Source organism: Thunnus maccoyii, chromosome 11 (assembly GCF_910596095.1).
Source record: "Thunnus maccoyii chromosome 11, fThuMac1.1, whole genome shotgun sequence".
Taxonomy (NCBI): domain Eukaryota; kingdom Metazoa; phylum Chordata; class Actinopteri; order Scombriformes; family Scombridae; genus Thunnus; species Thunnus maccoyii.
In genome coordinates, this window is record NC_056543.1 from 21,277,331 (window position 1) to 21,296,097 (window position 18,767).

At 40.5% G+C, this 18,767-nt stretch overlaps 1 protein-coding gene across 2 annotated transcripts in view; it reads left to right on the forward strand.

Annotated features, from left to right (window-relative positions):
* The window catches only part of col4a2 (collagen, type IV, alpha 2), a 59,896-nt gene that overhangs the window by 34,013 nt on the left and 7,116 nt on the right, over positions 1-18,767 (forward strand). The window contains exons 6-35 of one of the 2 annotated variants that reach the window (XM_042426296.1): positions 9,504-9,638; positions 9,731-9,775; positions 9,861-9,977; positions 10,073-10,141; positions 10,269-10,304; positions 10,493-10,546; positions 10,662-10,697; positions 10,865-10,906; positions 11,112-11,183; positions 11,292-11,336; positions 11,477-11,524; positions 11,620-11,655; positions 11,755-11,799; positions 13,070-13,127; positions 13,600-13,713; positions 14,272-14,421; positions 14,553-14,624; positions 14,763-14,914; positions 15,004-15,076; positions 15,235-15,341; positions 15,756-15,939; positions 16,353-16,400; positions 16,677-16,751; positions 16,839-16,937; positions 17,064-17,285; positions 17,426-17,587; positions 17,710-17,880; positions 18,004-18,147; positions 18,268-18,393; positions 18,487-18,668. In XM_042426296.1, the coding sequence (XP_042282230.1) occupies positions 9,504-9,638; positions 9,731-9,775; positions 9,861-9,977; positions 10,073-10,141; positions 10,269-10,304; positions 10,493-10,546; positions 10,662-10,697; positions 10,865-10,906; positions 11,112-11,183; positions 11,292-11,336; positions 11,477-11,524; positions 11,620-11,655; positions 11,755-11,799; positions 13,070-13,127; positions 13,600-13,713; positions 14,272-14,421; positions 14,553-14,624; positions 14,763-14,914; positions 15,004-15,076; positions 15,235-15,341; positions 15,756-15,939; positions 16,353-16,400; positions 16,677-16,751; positions 16,839-16,937; positions 17,064-17,285; positions 17,426-17,587; positions 17,710-17,880; positions 18,004-18,147; positions 18,268-18,393; positions 18,487-18,668 (2,919 nt within the window). The remainder of the gene's footprint in view (positions 1-9,503; positions 9,639-9,730; positions 9,776-9,860; positions 9,978-10,072; positions 10,142-10,268; positions 10,305-10,492; positions 10,547-10,661; positions 10,698-10,864; positions 10,907-11,111; positions 11,184-11,291; positions 11,337-11,476; positions 11,525-11,619; positions 11,656-11,754; positions 11,800-13,069; positions 13,128-13,599; positions 13,714-14,271; positions 14,422-14,552; positions 14,625-14,762; positions 14,915-15,003; positions 15,077-15,234; positions 15,342-15,755; positions 15,940-16,352; positions 16,401-16,676; positions 16,752-16,838; positions 16,938-17,063; positions 17,286-17,425; positions 17,588-17,709; positions 17,881-18,003; positions 18,148-18,267; positions 18,394-18,486; positions 18,669-18,767) is intronic. The other variant, XM_042426297.1, reaches the window with a different exon arrangement.

Consider the following 18,767-nt stretch of genomic DNA (forward strand, 5'->3'; position numbering starts at 1 on the left):
CCATTCATTCCTGCTTTATAATCTTTCCTTTTTTCTTTACTTCCCTCCTTTTTCTTTTGTGCGTTCTTTAATCTTTCATTCACATCTCCCCTCCCCTCTACTCCCTTTTCCCTTTTTCACACCAACTTTCCTGCCTTCATTTCTTCCATTCTACTTTGTTTCCTCCATTCCTTCCCTTCATTCTCCCCCCATTCTCTTAATTTAATTCTTCTAATTTCTATTCTCGGTTTCAACCACCTTCCTCACCATCACATACTGTTAATATTCTTCAGGGTATTGTCAACCCTCAGCAGGCAGCTCACAGAGACACTCACCAGAGTTTACATGAGTATGAGTGTTGTGTGAATATAAGTGCACTCATCTGTTAGATGTTTGTTTGGAGGTAGGGAGCTGTCAGTGCCCTGTCCCACACCGATGACATCAGAGGGCACTGATCACACTGCATAGATCAGTCATTCTGTTTAGATTCTAGTATTATTTCTGAGGAAATAAAGTATATACAACCACCAGAATGGCAAGTTATGGCATTAACACTGTTTTCAACAAAGTAAATATAGAGAGGAATAAATATCCCGTATCCATGAAAAAGAAGTGTTTAATCTCAATTTATATGTGAGTGGAAGTTTTGAAGATTGCAAATATCTGCAAGCATGTGTGTCTGCATGTCCTTAGGACAGAAGCTATTCCTTGTAAAAATCAGTCATGGACTGAATGTTCCTCTCCCTAAGCAAATATCTTCCACATGCTGCAGCTTCAACACAACAAGAAAACAAATAGAAGACAGAAAATGTTTAATCCAAGCTGGTACATTTTAAGGAATATTAAAGATAGGTTCACATTTTTTCAAGTCTGTCTTTAAACAATAGTCAGGCACCAAAATGAACATTAAAACAGGTTTTGCTTGCTGTAATCATTCCTCATCTTCAAACTACCCATGACAAGATCCCTTCCTAATGTGATATTCATTGTATGTGATGGAGAACAAAATCTACAGTCCCCCTTCTGTGTGAAAAAAGGCTTCAACAGGTATGTTTTTATCAGTGAAACATAATAAGGGTCAACATAACAGATCCTGAAGAAAAATACAAAAAAAACCCCAACTGTGGCCTCTTAAACTGTTACACTCCATATATAATTCAATATACATATCTTTGTGCCCTTGACTCTGATATACATTTCCACTCAAACGTTTTGACACACCTTCCCACAAGTGTCTCCAAACTTGACTGGTACTTTACAATGTGGGAATTTCATACTAAAAAGACAGTAACTCACTTGATTTGAGGGACTCAGATTGCTGCAGCCTCATATTCTGGACTCTGGATTTTGTCTCCCATCTCTTCCGTTGAAAGCACATTTGGAAGGATTTTCTTCAGGGCTGGTACAAACAAGAGGAATGATTACAGCAAGCATAAACAGTTTCATAGTTCATATGGGCACCTGGATATTGTTTTGAGATAGACTTGAAATCCTGTTCTTTGCTACTGCCATTATTTTCACGCTTACCTCTAAGACATGATAAATGTTTTGATTTTCCTGCCATTTATCATAACTGCTTATCTCTGTTGACCCTTTACCTACCAGTAACTCTGCCCATTTCTTGTCTAAAAATACAAAATGTCCTGAATGTAGCTCCCATTTTTTCCGAACAGACAGATGAATCAACAGAGGGAGCTTCCGGCCAGTTGTTTATTCATTTATTTTATTCAACTCTGAGGTCAGAGGTTTGTGCACTGGTCTGTTTGTTCCCATCCTGCTCTTAGCGGGTCATTCCCAAACCGTCCACCCCGTGGGACAGTCTGGGCCCAGATGAAATTTATGGTGTCAGACAGGGGAACTTTTAATATATCTGTGATTTAAGAATGAGAAATGCAAACACACCCACATACGGACAGGGGTGGGTTGCTGTATTTTAAACAGTGTGAAGAGGAATTTTCTCAGAGTTTTTCCAATATGGGTCAGATGTTCTGAAGGCACTAGCACGGTTAAGTACTGCAGTATAGATGACATGTAAATATGTCAGTTAGAAATCCAATCACACTTAGAAAAGTAGGAAATGTACACACTTCTAGACATAAGCATATGTTTGAGCATGACTGTGGGAAAAACAGGTTGCGTCAGAGGAGAAACAAGCGAAATATATCCAGCATAATCGTAGATTTACTAACTTTTAAAAAGCAGCTTAACCCAGGCTGAAAACCCATGTTTCACTGCCCTCTGTGGTTGAGACTGTCAAGTCTGTCACATCATTTATGGTTGTGGTCAGAGAGGAGAACCACATCCAACAGTGACATCACAGTGTACTGACACACCCTGGAGTACATATCTGCATCACTGCAGCAAGATGAGGAGTTCAACCACTGGAGGTCAGCAAAAAGAAAATCTTAAACTGCTGTTAAATGGCTCTTTGTATAGGGTGGGTTCCAATTTTCAGAAAAAACATATTTTCGGACTTAGCTGTAATGCTGTCTGTCAGTGCATATAACTTTTGTATCATTTATATATTTTATATATATTTTTAATCCACAGATATCGCTGTGAGCAGTTTTCACTGAAATTATTCTCCACTGAATAAATACTCATCTTGAGTAACATGCACGTTGTTTCAAGAGAGATGTAGTTGTTGAACCTTTCAAATCTTTATTTTCATTGCTGTTAACACCACAGATTAAATTTCATTCACCTCTGTACTGGAGTGGTGGCAGAAATCTCAGTAGGGCTCTCCTCGTCCTCCTAACCAAATATATTTCAAAACCTGAGCAAAACAATAGAGATAGATAGCAATAGATATGTGAAATTACCCTTTAATAATCTGGCATGTCTCTGAAAGAGACAGAGAAACAGGAACCTCACCAGCAATCACTGGCTAACACCTTCTTTTCTGGATCTTTAATAACAACAAAAGGATCCACACAGCCATGGTTAGTTCAGAGGTTTGGTTCAAATCACATGTAAACCTCTGCTGTCCCGTGGGCACCAGTCTTCTCCTCATCTGAATGCTCACATGTCAGATTTAACTGAAGGAGGCTGTCTAAAATCCTCCTCACACATTCCTACAGCTGTAAAACATAGAGCTGGGACATCTTGTTGTCATTGAAATATATGATATATGAAAGAGGGGGTTAATCTGAGACAAAAATATTGCTGTGATAGGAATAGCTAAGAAAGAAAGTATTCAAAATAATTGATATCTTGTGTTTATCTGATGTGTCTGTGTCTTTCTGTCTGCCTTGTTGCAGAAAGAAAGATTTTTTTTACCCTATCAGTATCCCATCATCACACACCTCAGCCTCAGTCACTTTGTTCACCCGGCCGGGGTGTGTTTTTATGTGTGTGTTTGTATATGCGTGGTAGTTTTATGCTCCTCAAATGAGGTGAGAAGTGATCAGATAAAAAGCAGACACCAGTTGCCAGACCGTGTGGGAAGGGCTGGTGTTTTATTGCTCTTTCACAATCGTCTGCCTCTTAAAATTCGCAATTTCTTGCATGCATGAAGTGTCACTCTTTGTTTTATTGCCATTTATTTCTTTTTTTACCCTTAATCTTTTTATTTAAACTCTCCTCCTCCTGCCTGTCTGTCTGTCTTTCAGTTCCTCTTATTTAGTCGAAATGACTAACATAATTTGAACCATGAAATACATCCATACAAGCTGTTCAAATTGAATTACTGTATAATTTTGAAAAACTCATTGTTATCATTGTGAAGAAAGCTCTCTTCTAAAAGAATGTGACTTCCTAATCACACCTCACCTAACCTTCATCTCACACAGACTCACAGATCAGGAGTCTTGTTTTGATCTGTTCAAATGTTGTTGCAGTCTTATGCTGTATTACATTAAATAATTAGAAAATTAACACGGTTATCATTGTTATTAGTTTTTAAAGTTAGGTGAAATCACACAAGTCTCAGCATGGTTATTGAAAACACCTGTGTGGATGTGAGGGGCCTTATAGTATTGACTTAGTGTTGTAATTGTGTTTCTCCATATTGCAAATCTGTTTCTGCTACTTTTACTTACTCTGTACCTGTTGCATGTCTGTTCGTCCATGTCTATTGTTGTACCCTGTACAAGTTTTACCTTGTACAGATTGACAGTCAAAGAATACATTCACCGTCAATAATGCCTTGATGGCTGCAAGGAGAAGTTAAACTTTGGTAGATTATTGGTCACCTATGATCTACTGTCTGCCTCATCCCCTCCTTGACCTCAGTAAAGTCGAGTGCTGATTGATGACTGGTCGTATCTTATTATGGAACTCACGAGACAAGAGGCTGAAAGTATGACGTGAGCCATTTGTGACGGGAAAAAAAATAAGGGAGCACAGACAGCTACAGTTAAAGAAAAAGCCATAGGGCAGCACATGTTTCCTGAGCTTCATAATCTGGTATAGTCATGACCAGCCTTCAAAGACAGAAGCTCAGACTTGAACAGACACATGTATGTCTGTCCTTTTAGAAATCCAAGACATGTCTTTTTTAAGAGCACTCAACTCGGGATCAGAATTTTACTGCACAAACTGTAACAGGATGTTTTCTCTTTCTTATCTACTGTCATTCGGCATTTCTTCTTTCCATCCGCCTGCTGCTTCATCACAACTCAGACTTTTTTTTTATCTTTCAGCTGTTTAGTGATACGTAAACAATTGTAATGTGTCTTTCCCCATGCCTTTTGGTTATCTTGTTAATCGTAGCTGGCTAATTTGTGGCCTTATATGTTGGTCCCTCTTGCCCTGGCAGAGACTGGAAGGGAAGTGAAGGCTGGCATGCAAAGGCGGGTAAAAAGAAAAGGGATGTGAGAATGCTCAAGAGTTTTGGGAGAGGAAGGGAGGAAATGTTGGGTGGAAGTAGTGTGAGCAGATAAGAATGGGAATGTAAAAGTATGGAGGAAGTGAAGCTGTGGAAGACTGGTGAAAAGACAGTGGGGGGGACTGGAGAGACACTTAGCTCAGGAGAGGATGGAGGTGAAAGGGAATGTTGAGTGTCTTGAGTGCTAATGGAACAATACAGTATGCTGTATGGAACAGGTCTGGTCAGTTTGATTCACTGTAAACGTACTGAAGTGTTAAGTGTGCTTAAAATAACCTTGTTCGTGCCACAACAGTCTGAAAGCAAAAGTGCTCATACCAATTCCAAATGGCCTCACTAAAAGCCAGTGTAAAGCTTGCCTTCATAGCCTTATTCAGGCTGCATCGCACTACCTCCCCAACCTCTCTTCAAGAGTTCTTAACTCTCTTCAAGAGTTAAGAACTCTCTTCTTAACTCTCTTCTTAACCCCCCCCCCCCCCAATTCTGACACTGGAAAGGTGCGTAGGGAGATGTTTAGGATGCTGTTAGATGATCTTAGTTCTTAGAAGAACTTGGTTTAAAGCATACAGAGGTAGAGCAGACTCGTACCTTTCGGCATATAAAAGCTTGCCACTGGGAGTACCTTACATGGGTACAGTAAGGTACCATTTATTGCAGGTCAGTTTTTGTATCCCCACCATTTGTACCTGAGAAGAACAATTAGAACAATTAAGCAATATTTAAAGAACCAGTTCACTACTTTTATTTTCCCCTTCAATGTGAAATGGCCAGAACCTGATCCCTCACTGACTTCCCACTCAGTAACACGCTACTGTACTTGCTGGGCCCCCACATTATGGTGCCTTAACTGACTATCGTAACTGTGCATTTATGCCAAATACTGTAGGTACAATGGTATACCTAAGGTTACAAGAAACTAGTTTGTACCTTAATGTAGGAATCAAGGTTACGTTTCTGGGGCCCTTTAAGTGTCTGTGAAAAAATGTTTTCCTGCTGTACCTTTATTTTTGAGTCCAGCATTGTAGCAGTCCACACAAATATGCACTTTGAAACATCTCTGGTTATCACCTATGAAAGGAGACTGGTATTTATCAGCTCTGTGTTTACGGCATGCAGAAAGATACAGAACAGTGCACATAGTGTACCATGCAAGTGCTCTAGACAAGGATCTCTTATGCACTTACACACTTACATGCACACATACACACACATGCAGTCTATTTGAGACATAAGCCACTTTTGAATTACGAGACTCTATTCCAGCTCACCCCACTCCTCCCTTCTGTCACTGTATATTTTGCTTCTCCCTCCGTTTGAATTATAGCAAAATTATTACTTTGACAGAACCATTTGTCTTCAGTACATTAGTCAGCTTGATTAATCTGCTTTCTATGAGGATGATGATTTACAACTGTAACTGTATGAGTGGAGTTCACCTTACTTCATGCACGAGGGTCTTTTTTTCACAGTAACAATAGGGAACATGGGGTTTAATAGCAAAGGAAACAGGTGTCAGTTTCTTTCTGCATCTAAACTTGCCAAATTACATCTATAATCTTGACAAGAAGGTGCAAATTATGACTGTGTTGATTCCACATTTAAACCTGCATTAACTGATTTTTTGGCCACTTGGGGGCAGCGGAAACAAGTTGTGAACACAACATGACATTTCATCACCTTTTAAATTGATATGTTCATCTTGTTAGCAAACAGTTGCTTATTTACATGTCCAACAGTGCAGAGCAACATAATCATTCATTTGGAGTCGTGTTTCTGTCCACCTGATTAATGTAAATGTTCACTCTAATTTAGCTCTGTTTTTGAGCTCTGAGGGAACAACTCCTGAGGGAAATATCTAGCTCTTTAGCTGCTAAATGCTCCACTATGTTCACAAGCTAATCACCAACTGTGTCTGTTTGCTGTTTGGTGCTGAGCATGTAGTATACAGTGAGTTTTAGAGCTTTTTCTCTGAAAACAGCTGCCTGCGGTAGCTGAAAGGACACTGAGAGCAGTGAGAGTGAACCAAAACAGTTCAGTTGCAGCTGCTAAACAATGCGCTGAAACTCACTATAAATCTCCATAAAGCCAAGGAGAGCTGCAGAGTGGGGTGATAATACCCTGTAGGTTCATCACTATGAGCCTTTGGCATTACACATTGTCATTTGATACATTGTTATTATCGATTATAGCAGCTGTAATGATGAAGAGGATTGGGAACCACTGATGTGTTACAAATAATAGTAGAGTCAGAGATATTTACATGTTGCTTTTTTGGAGACATTTGAACTCTGCACTGCTCTGCTCTCTGGCTGTTCAGGGCTCTGCCAGTTGATGACTGTTTCGACACGATTGCACATTTACAGCAACACTAGCTGCGCGACTTCAGGAATAACAGTTTCAGTCTGTTGGTCAGTTGGTCTAACACTTAAGTCCAGATTGAAATATTTCAACAGCTATTTAAAGGATTGTCATGAAATTTTGTACAGACATTCATCATCCTTCTGACATTGGTGACCTCCTGACTCCTCCTCTAGCTCCACCATGAGGTTTATGAAATGAAAATTTTATTTGGGTCAGACGTCCATGTGCTCTGACTTCTCTGACTCCTCTAGCGCCATGTTTATGACCTCGGCTGTACTTTTTCTTTAGTGCCTGCTTTTTGAGAACATTTTCTGTCCATTTTATGGTGTGTTTTCTACCTTCTGTTATGTACCATGGTTGGACACCGTAATTTATAATAAATGACCATTACACAGAATAACCAGGACAGTGATACCATCACCTTAGTGGACAAGATATACTGATGGTGTCATATCGTGATTGAGCCTCTGAATGCCTAATTAGTGCAGTCCTAAAGCTGTTTCCATTTGTAAGTGTAAAAAAATCACAGTATACTGCCCATTATTTGTGTATGATTTGACTTGTTTTGACAGGACTGCGTTCTGTCAGTTGTCTTCTCTGTAGGCAACAGCTGAAGGGTCAAGATTGAAGACAAAATACACATCTCCTGTTCCAAAAAGCCACCCATAGACAAAGTTCTTGTTACTACACACGCACACATACACACGGGCTGCATTTACAATTGCACACACATCTAGCGATCAGTCATACAAGTTCAACCGAGGCCTTATCTCACACTATCTGCATCTGATGTGTCTGTGAGCTTGTTTGAATTGTTGTCTGACAATGTTTAGGCTCCCTGCAGTTTTATTAACTCTTTTGAGACCCTTGGCTCTAGCTTCATGTGGCAAGGCTCAGAGTATTTCTGTCTAGGGAAAGCATCACTGTGTTTGTTGGCTCTCACAGGAAAACTGTCACGCCCCCAAACGTTGGAGGTCATCAGTTGCTGAACCCCTGACCTCCCAGACCATACAAACACACACAGTTCTCATGGTATCGCCGACCTCACGTGTTTCTCGACTCTTTGCAAAGTGCTGTCGTCATATTAATATGTTTCCATCCCACCAATCCTTGTTTCCTCTCTGTCCAGTCCCTCTCAGACATGTGAATGTACTGTTAATCACTCTTCTTGCACTCTTATTTTAAAAACAAGGTGATGTATAAAACTGTAGCAGAGATATAGTTTTGAAACCAGATACATAACGTCTGCCACTGCCAGACTCACAGTTTCCTTCCTTCCTATCAGCCTGCCTGCCTTCTCTCTTTCACCACACTGAGTATCAAAATCAAATTGCTTATTGATTGCTTTAGCTTGCAGATTAGGGGGTCGGCTGCGATTTCAAATAGTCAGCAATCAAAATCCTTTTTAAACAGCCCTTTACTTTGCCTTATCTACCTTAAGTTAATCTACTCAGTGCTCTATCTGGCATGTCTTGAAATAACATCATATGTGTGTGTTGGGGGGTTGGAGGGTCTCTCAGTTGCGTGTGAGATAAAGAGGCTCTTACCGGTTATTACATGGTTTAAACTGTTTCCATGCAGATTTCTAAGACAAGAATATATTAAGTAATTTGTTTTTGAGCGTAACTATTGTTTATGCATGTTCTCTCCTTAAATATTGAAAAGAAGAGGAATCTAGAGATGTTGAAAAGTATTATGTTATGTTCCTATGTTTGCATTTTGTTTATGTGCTTCTCTGGCTTTTAAGTTTCTGAGTCTAGCAGTTATGTTTTCATTTACTTGCAGTTCTTTTCTAATAGTGGACTTGTGTAAGAATACTGTTCAACCACTGGATGGGTGTAGAGAGCTTGGAGTGCTGGAGGAGAGGTTTTCACTAGTAAAAGAAAAGTAAATGACTCCCCCTTGTGATGAAAAGAGAAAATATATGCACACATATCAAATCCAAATGTAGTAAATGTGGTTCAGTGTGTCGAGCAGTCAGTAAATAAAGTAAAATATTGTTTGTATTGTCTTGTCATGCATTGTGCTGTGTTGTTGTGATGCTTTGATTATTATACCCACACTGTCCTATTTTCAAATCTCTCCTCTAATTCCTCTATTCCAAACAGGTGAGTTAACATTTTCTACAATAACCCATCCAGTTACCCCAGATATCATGTTCATGTCATATATTTTAGTCTAGCTTTTGTTAAACTCAAACACTCTAAACAATCATTTTGATAAAGAGAAAATAATTATTCTTTGATATGTGCTTCTTTTTCATATTCATCTTCTTCTGCACTCTTGACTGGATGTTGATCAGCTCTTGTTTTTCTTTCTACCTTCCCAATCTCAGGGTCACCCTGGGCCTCTTGGTCCCGTGGGCCCCCTTGGGCCTCCAGGGAGACCAGGTGATCCAGGCATCCAAGGACAAAAGGGGCAGAAAGGTGACCGTGGCCATGGTGGCATCATAGGTCCTAAAGGAAGTATGGTAAAGTATCCCTCTTTTTTAATGTCTACTTGTTAAAAATCCTCACAGTGACAGTTTCTCGTGTTTAATGTGGAATTCTTGTTGCTGCACAGGGAATGACAGGAGTACCTGGGTTTTCTGGAAATGATGGCATTCCTGTAAGTCCTGCAGGAGCTCACCGTACTGTATGTTCACTCAATATTGATTTTGCTTGCAGTGCATTCTGACTGTTTTGCTCTGCAGGGCCACCCAGGACAAGCTGGACCCAGGGGGAAGCCAGGTGCAGATGGCTGTAATGGGACTCATGGAGAACCTGGGTCACCGGGACAAATCGGTTATAATGGCTCACCTGGTTTTCCTGTAAGTGCAACTCTTAACCTGTCTTGATAGTGATTTGTCAAATACAGAGTTTGCTTTCCTGTAAATGACTTGTTTGTTTGTGTTCCTTCTCTCAGGGACAACATGGCAGGAAGGGAGAGAAGGGAGACTCCCTGGAAGTGACAGTGTTCATGGAGCGTTTCAGGGTGAGGATTGGGAATAGTTCACATCAAACATGGTTTTAATTCTGAACTAAATTTAAAACTTAATATTGCTGCAACAAAGTCATATTGATCTCATTAACTTTATGAATCTTTGAACGTCTCTCCACAGGGAGATCCAGGCACACCAGGGATCAATGGAATATTTGTAAGACACATTATTTAAAATATTTGATACTGCATGCTGATCATAGTTTATCAGATCATGGTTATTACATATAATATTGTCATATGAAATACTAACTTCTACATTTACTTCTTTCCAACGGCTTATCTGAACCTTACTTTTCCTCATTTGCAATCTCTCTGTACCATTGTTCATTTGATTTTTGTCAGGGGCCTCCAGGAAGCCGAGGGTTTGTAGGTAGGGGGGGCTTCCCAGGACCAAAGGTAAGTGTGTGAATGTGTACTTGAGTGCATTAGTTCATGTGTCATTTTAAATTTGTGAAGCCTAACCATTATGATGCACAGTGCTTATTAGGATCCTGTTTGTGTCTTCTGCTAGGGTCCCCCAGGGCCTCCAGGCCCCCCAGGACCAAAGGTATCTTAACAGCAATATGTATTTGATACAATATAAAATAATTGTGGTGTATGACTGTATAAATACTGCATGAGATGTTATCTTACACTGTGTCCAGCATGTGACCCGTGGCAAATGTTAGCTTGAATTTATGAATGCAGCTTTAAGTGTTGTGTTTTTCTGGACAGGGCACTATGACCAAAGTGTTTAAGGGAGTCAAAGGAGACCAAGTAAGTGACCGTGTTTGTCAGATGCATTGCTAATATATATTAGTCAGGTCTATTTGCTGGTTTTGGATGAAGAATCCTGATTTTATTTAGGTCACAAATCATCTGCCTCATTTCCATTTGAGGTCTATATCTGTACTTTCCCACGCTATGATTTGTTTCTCTCTGGGCTGGCTGACTTTTGTTGCACTTCCTACTTTCACCACAGGGGGACATTGGACTACCAGGGCCTCAAGGAAACTCTACTCAACCCTACACTGGGCCCACTTCCGCACTCCCGGTCTGTACATCAGCAAAAATGTGTTCATCTTTATTCATTAAACCTGCTGTAATGACATGAATGTTACCAATACTGACACATGTACCCCAAAAATCCTCATTATTTTAGGGACCTCTAGGATTGAAGGGTCCGAAAGGAGACAGAGGAGATTCGGTATGTGGTCACTCATTGACGATCATACACATTTCCTCACACATATATGTTCACATAAATGCACACATACACCACTGCATGCCATTTCTTCTGCTGATCTTTCTTTCTTTTTTCTTTTTTTTTTTGTTGATCTATTTCAGGCTGACAACAAAGGAGAAACCGGTGTAATGGGATTCCCTGGACAGCGAGTGAGCACATGCACATATCTACATATTTCAGCCAAACGCAGTCCTCTATCTGTGTGTTAAGTTAATTTTATGTTCTGTATTGGATGCTGTTCTAGGGTGTATCTGGTGCAGATGGGAATCCTGGATCAAGGGTATGTTTGTGTGAAAGATGACAGATGTGGCACCATCACTGTATTATCAAATTAAATGAAGTGCTATTTTAAAACGTAATCATCACAACTCCCTTTCAGGGGGATCCCGGTGAACGAGGACTAGTAGGCAGAGCTGGTCCTAAGGTGAGAATGCAGCTGATCATGACCAATAATCATGAATTATGTATGCAAACTTTTCCTAACTGACTGACAAAAATGTGTGCACTCAAGTTCACAGTCTGCAGCTTTAAAGATGGACTAAGCATCGTATAAATTATCATAAGTATATGTTTAAATCAACCATCTTGTTTGAACAAATCACTTTTGAGTTTCATGTCATCGTTCTTACAAAACACCATAAATCCATCACATTTATGTGATGAAATTTTAGTATGATGTTCGTTCAGCCAAAGGGACAATGATAAAAAAAAAACGGATGTTAAACCCTGGTGTACCAATCTATCATCATGACAAACTCATGTTGTTTGTTCATTTTAGCATTTTTAAAACCTACAGAAGTTTATTTTAAATGCTAGTGTAGATCCCCAAATTTTCAAAAATACCAAATGTATCAGGTTAAATTTGGGGAAAATGTGTGTAAAATGACACAGGAGACATACAGAATATTTCCATTTGATTTAAAGGTTGCAAGAGTCATATGGAGTTTGTATATTTCTCTCAGTGTAAACATCATATACTATCAATTGAGTGTTGGAACATGCAGTTACAGAATATATGTGTGATTCTGTCAAACTGTGAAGTTGCATTTGGATTTTTTTGTCTAAATTGAAAGAAATTTAAGGAGATGAAGAGGTTAAGAGTTAAGAGTAAAACACCACAGTGGGTGATCTAAGTTTCAAATTTTTCCCACCAGTTGACCAGTCATTACAAACTCATGCTGTGCAATCAAACATCATTCAAAACCACAAAACTTTATTTCAAATTCTAGTTTCCAAAAATACCATCATGTCCAGTTGAATTTTGAGTAAATGTGTATGAAATGATCCACAGGACATCTATAATATTTTCATTTGATGTAGTGATAAAAACATGGAAGTGTACACATCATACAGCTTTAACAGTGTTTCATATAGTCAGTCATTCTGAGGAAGTGTTTCAGTTAACATGATATCATGCTTTTTCTCTCCTCAAAAATGAGCAACATTATTATCAGATTTTCAAAATCTTTTTTTGTGTGAAACTGGTCAGTGTGAGTAAGAAACATAAAGAACAGAAGATCAAAGATTAAAAGAAAAACAGATTTCCTTACTGATAACAGGATACGTGGCATCCTCAAGCAATGTGTCTACATTCAGCATGTGATCTCATCCAGTCACATCTGATCTTTATACTCAAAACTCTTATTAAAGTGAACCTGTCACCACCGAAGACTGACATCTAGTTTGTGTTTCAGGGAGTCAGAGGTGACGCAGGAGATCTGATTTTATCACCATCCCCTTGGCCTTCAGAAGGTAAGTAGATGAAAAGCAGGGAAGCAGTCCAATAATCAGCCAACAGAAAAGAGAAAACAAGTTTAATTCTAAGATGTAACATGTACAAAGTAGTAATGACTTGAAGTGAAACTCTGTGGGGAAATTAGTGACATTACTGAAGTTCAAAATTAATTTTGTATTACATTTGGTAGTTATCGGTTTTTATTAAACAGTCAGAATAAAATAAAAATAAAGCATCATTATATATTATATATATTAGAATATATATATTAGAATAAATATTATTATTATATTAAAATTAGGGTATAGCAGTTTAAAAGCCTTTATAATCCTTCATATGTAATCTATTACAGAGGTACATGAGGATGAATTAAAGCAGCCAAAGAAAATGTCAATGACGTCCTAGCAAAAGCTCTCTGGAACAGCTTAAAGTTATGTGTTGCACAGATGCTAATAATTGTTTCTTCTAACTGTACTTTGACTCAATAAGCCGGCCTTCCTGGTCTCCCTGGTGAGCAGGGTCCACAAGGAGAGAGGGGCCCGGTAGGAGACCAAGGCTTCCCTGGACCCCCAGGAGGCTACGACTTTCACTCACAGCAACAAGGTCTGTAGACAGAAGCAAAACAGATTCATCCACACATTTCAAAAGAGTGCAGTGAAAAGTGTATGGAGTAAAGACAGTGGACAGTTTTTAAAATTTAGGCTATAGTGAATCAAAATTAAACATGTCACAAATCTAATCTCTAATATACAATGTTGATTTCTGAAACTTTTTCAACTACCTTGCCTTCATAAAGGTGATGTGGTTCTTTCTGGTCTCTTTATACACAAACCACCAATAAGTCTCAATATTTTGTGTCTATTCAAAGGGAAATATAAATTGCAATAAATATAAAACATACAAGGCAACATTACAACATCTCTTCAAACCCTTCAAATCTCTTCTTACAAAATGATTTTTAACAAAACATTTAGGCTACTTAAGCGTTACACAATTATACCATGGTGACAACTCAGTTACTTCAGCAGGTGTGAACAAAGGAAACGTGGTGGTGTTGTAGTCTTCTGATAAACTGAACAGTGATGCACTTGTTCTAAATCTGTCATGATCACGAGTTTTAGCTAAATGCCAAAAATGTAAATTTCCTTTTGTGTCTGTCAGTATTTGATTTCACAGGGCCGTTTGGTTTGAAGGGGGAGCGAGGGGAGAAGGGTCAACAAGGAGAACCAGGACTCCCTGCTGTCAGTGCAGGACGTCCAGGCAGCGATGGGCGCCCAGGGTTCAGGGGCCTTCCAGGTCCCAAAGGAACATGTGAGTGAGGGAGTGAGACAATGACTGTGCATTTGTTTTGATACTTTTAAACTCCTGTTTTTAATATTTGATCTCTTTTTTTTTCTTAAATGTCTCTTTAATATGTTGTATTTCTATCTATGTGTCTCTAGGGGAAGAGTTCTTCAAGGGGGCTCCAGGTGGGAGAGGAAGACCAGGCAATGCAGGCTCCAAAGGAGTGAGAGGTGCATACTGTTTATGCTAAAGAATGGTGGATTATTGCTTAAAACATATAATGTTTTCTGAAGTATTCTCTCCTCATGAGATGAACTCATGATACACTTGCACTATGTGGCTGATCTGTGCTTGGTGTGTGCATTTAGGTGATCATGGGGAATGTGAGTGCACTGTTGTGAACTCTCCACCTGGGCCACCTGGCCCTTCCGGTGAACATGGCGATGCTGGGATGACTGGAGAGTTTGGTATGGAGGGTGATTTAGGAGAGCCAGGTCCCCAAGGAGATGATGGATTCCCAGTAAGAAAAATAAAGTCACATCACATCAATTACCTTTTTTCATTCTTTTTATTTTAAGCCCTTCTTAAACTCTCTATAATGTCTTGCAGGGATCTCCCGGACTTAGAGGTGTGCCAGGTCCAAAAGGCCAGAAAGGTCTCTTAGCTGTGGCTAAAGAGAAAGGTGCCGTTTACCTGTGTTTTTATCTCATTTCAGATCAGCACTAGGAGTACAGGTGGGCTGGGAAACAGACAATAACCTCTGCCGTGTTTGTGTGTGCTGTATGTACCTGTGTGGTTGTATGTGTGTGTTGTGTGTGTGTGCACTTGTGATCTCCACAGGATATGCTGGAGACCAAGGGGTTCCTGGGCAAGTTGGTGAGCCAGGAGTGTCGGGTGCCCAAGGCCAAGATGGTCAACCCGGTGTCCCTGGCAACCGAGGTCTTACAGTGAGTCCACCAATCCTCTCCCTAATGGCAGTTTGATGTTGTACATACTTGTCATGTTTTTGTTCATTTCAATTACTAAGTAATGACTAAAGAAACTAAGAAATTAACAAAAACAATGTTTAAATGTCTTTTCTTTTTCCTGCAAAAATAAAATTCATTCTATTCAGACCCTGTTTTGCATTAGGAGTTAGGAGCACAGTTTTGTTTTGTTTTGTTTTTTTGCTTGAATATATTTATTAGTTTTCACATTTTTACACATAAAATAAAAACAGAAAAAGTAAAACAAAACAGAGAAAATGAAAAACAGAAAAAGAAAAGTTATTATATAGTTCATTAGTTCTGCATACTGTCATAGATAAAACAAGTATAAAACAAATGCTTCAGTTTAATGATTGTGCTGGTTCATATCAACAGGGGGACAGTCCCAGGGGAGAACGTGGAGACAAAGGTTACCCAGGTCGACCTGGTCGACCCGGTGCAGCCGGGCTGAGAGGAGAACCGGGTTTGGTCCTTGGGGGTTTCAAAGGCCAGCCTGGTCTACCCGGTGATGATGGCCTTGCAGGCTATCATGGAGTCCCAGGAACACCTGGCAGCCCAGGTGAGGTGCAGTTGACTACTGCCTTCCCCACTTCTATCTCATCAGTCTCAATATGGTGTTGCATATTTCCCCTTCAAGGCTTAATCTCTTAACAGGGATTTTATCTATTTTCACTCTACTAAGTGTTTCATTTTGTCTCACCTTTCATAATATCCGCTCTTTTATAATTTATTGCAGAGCAGCTACATGGGAATGACCATTAATGGCCTGTGATTACAAAAGGAGAAAGCATGACAAACATATCTTGCCATTTTATTACTTTTCTTTCTTCACCTCCTGTTGTCACCTGGATGCAGGGGCTGCATCCCTCAAACCAGCTACAGCCAAGTTTGTTTGAGATAATGCTTGTGCTTTTGAATAACTCTTGTTCCGAATGCCTCTCTCTTTCATTCTCTCTCATTTGCAACTGAAAGGCGGCTGTAGTCGGACAGGAGATGGAGGACAGGTGGATGTAACAGGTAGCTGGTATAATAACGTTTTCACCTTATAGCTCCCTTTGTAACAACTCTGTTGTGCTTTGCCTCTGGATTATTTAAGTTGTGAGCATGATGATTTTTGAATTGTTTGAGACTCGAGTACTACTAAGATACCAGCTAATTTAAAGATAATGCCATGTTCTGAACAACAATCCACGCTGGGCAGCAGACAAAATCACCACAATAGTCATTTCTACACAAAAAAAACAGTTCTACATACAACCCTGATACTCTCCTAAGGATTTCCTGTTTTCTTCTCAGGTCCTTGCGAGGCTCTTCCAGGACCTCCTGGGCTGCCTGGACTTCCAGGACCAAGTGGATCAACTGGTTTATCAGGTAACACAACAAGAAACAAGCACTGAACATTGCCTCATGGTAATTGCTTTGACTATTTTTGATGCCCTGTCTTTCATGAACCAACAGGTCTTCAAGGCCAAAAAGGATCACAGGGTCCATATGGAGCACAGGGAGAGAAAGGAGAAACAGGAGAGCAAGGTCGAGGTGGCCGTCCGGGACCACCAGGCAAGAAGTGGCATGAAAACACAGACACTATCATTCCCAGACACTTGTTGGGCAATATAATCAATCACAATATATTGAATATTGTCTTTAGTTTCTTTTATTAACCACTATGGTTCTCCAATACAGGTTTTGCCGGACCCCGTGGAGACTTGGGAGTTCCTGGCAGCAAAGGTTCAGTGGGAAACCCTGGTTTGCCTGGTGTGCCCGGACGGAACGGGGCAGAGGGTGAGAAAGGTTTTCATGGAGAAATCATGGGAGCATCACCCGGACCCCCTGGTGACCCAGGACTGCCTGGGCTTCAGGGGAATAAAGGCCCGATTGGAGTTCAAGGAGAGCCAGGCTATCCAGGTGAGCCATGTTTTCGCACTGTCACGCATAACTCAACAAGTTCTTTTACTTACCTGTCACGTAGTCTTGTTTTGCCTTGTTGTCTTGAATAAAGGATTTGAGAGTTTTAATCTAATTTTCTTATTGATTCGTTCCTCAAGGAATGATCGGTATGCCTGGTATGATCGGTTTAAAGGGTGAGACTGGCCCTTCTGGCCTGCAAGGGGAGCAAGGGAGGCCTGGGCCAGCGGGCAAGTATGGCTTCCCTGGTGATCCTGGCACAGCAGGTCCACCTGGGTCTCCTGGCGTCACTGGACAACCAGGTTAGACAAACAAACACACTGACACACTGTTTGTGAGAGCACATACACATGCACACTTGTTTCCTTTAAGAGGTGTCCTTTTTCATGTCTGTTCCGTGTTGAACGTGATTCCTGCTCATCAGGATTCACTGGAGAGAGGGGAAGTGAAGGAGACCCGGGCCCTCCAGGTCCAATAGGGCTAAAAGGGGTCCCAGGGCCATATGGAAATGATGGTGCTGTTGGTGAGGACGGCTTCCCAGGTGACCAAGGACAGATTGGTCAACATGGACGCACAGGACTTCAAGGAATAAAAGGTTTGTTTTGACTTTGCTTTGATAATTTACTGTTTACAAAATGTTGAGTACAATGAAATGTATGTAATTGTTTTAGTCAAAATGTTTGTTTCTGTGAGTTCTAATGGTCCTGCTCTCTCCTAGGAATCACAGGGTCTCCCGGGATGTCGGGTTTTGAGGGGGTCAGGGGTGATATAGGGTTGAAGGGCTTTGGTGGGCTGAAAGGAGAACCTGGAGTGACAGGTCAATTTGGCCCTAAAGGACTGAAAGGTCAAACTGGAGAGAAAGGTGGGTCATTTTAGTAAAAATGTTTGGGATCCCTGTGAGTCATTCGTCTGCTGTGTTATGTTGAGACTACCACATAAACTTTTTAACTTTTTCCACTCTTTCCTCATCACTGTCTGCCAGGTGAGCGTGGTTTAATGGGGCCGCCTGGGGAGAAGCCTCATATCCCTCTCTATATGATTGTCGACATGAAGGGACTCAAGGGAGACCGTGGATATTTCGGAAACCAAGGTTTCACCGGGCCAAGAGGTGTGCAGCTGCAGTCTGATATTAAGCCATCACTCTTTCCTTCTCACCTCCTCTGTCCTCTCACTTCCTCACATCCCCTACTCTTTTTCACAGGTGCTAAGGGTTTACCTGGTGTACCGGGCCATGAGGGAACTCACGGCCTTCCTGGAGACCCCAGCAATGAGAAAGGTTACCAAGGGGATCCAGGTGCACAGGGGCTGCCGGGGATGAAAGGAATGCCAGGCATAACTGGAAATCGAGGAATTACTGGCTTTCACGGGATGACTGGTAATAAAGTGAGTGGAGCCATACTAGGAAAATTCAGTGATCCTCTATGCTAATTATCATGCCTGAAGTCTAATTTAGATTGCTGCACTCACTCTACCATCATTTGT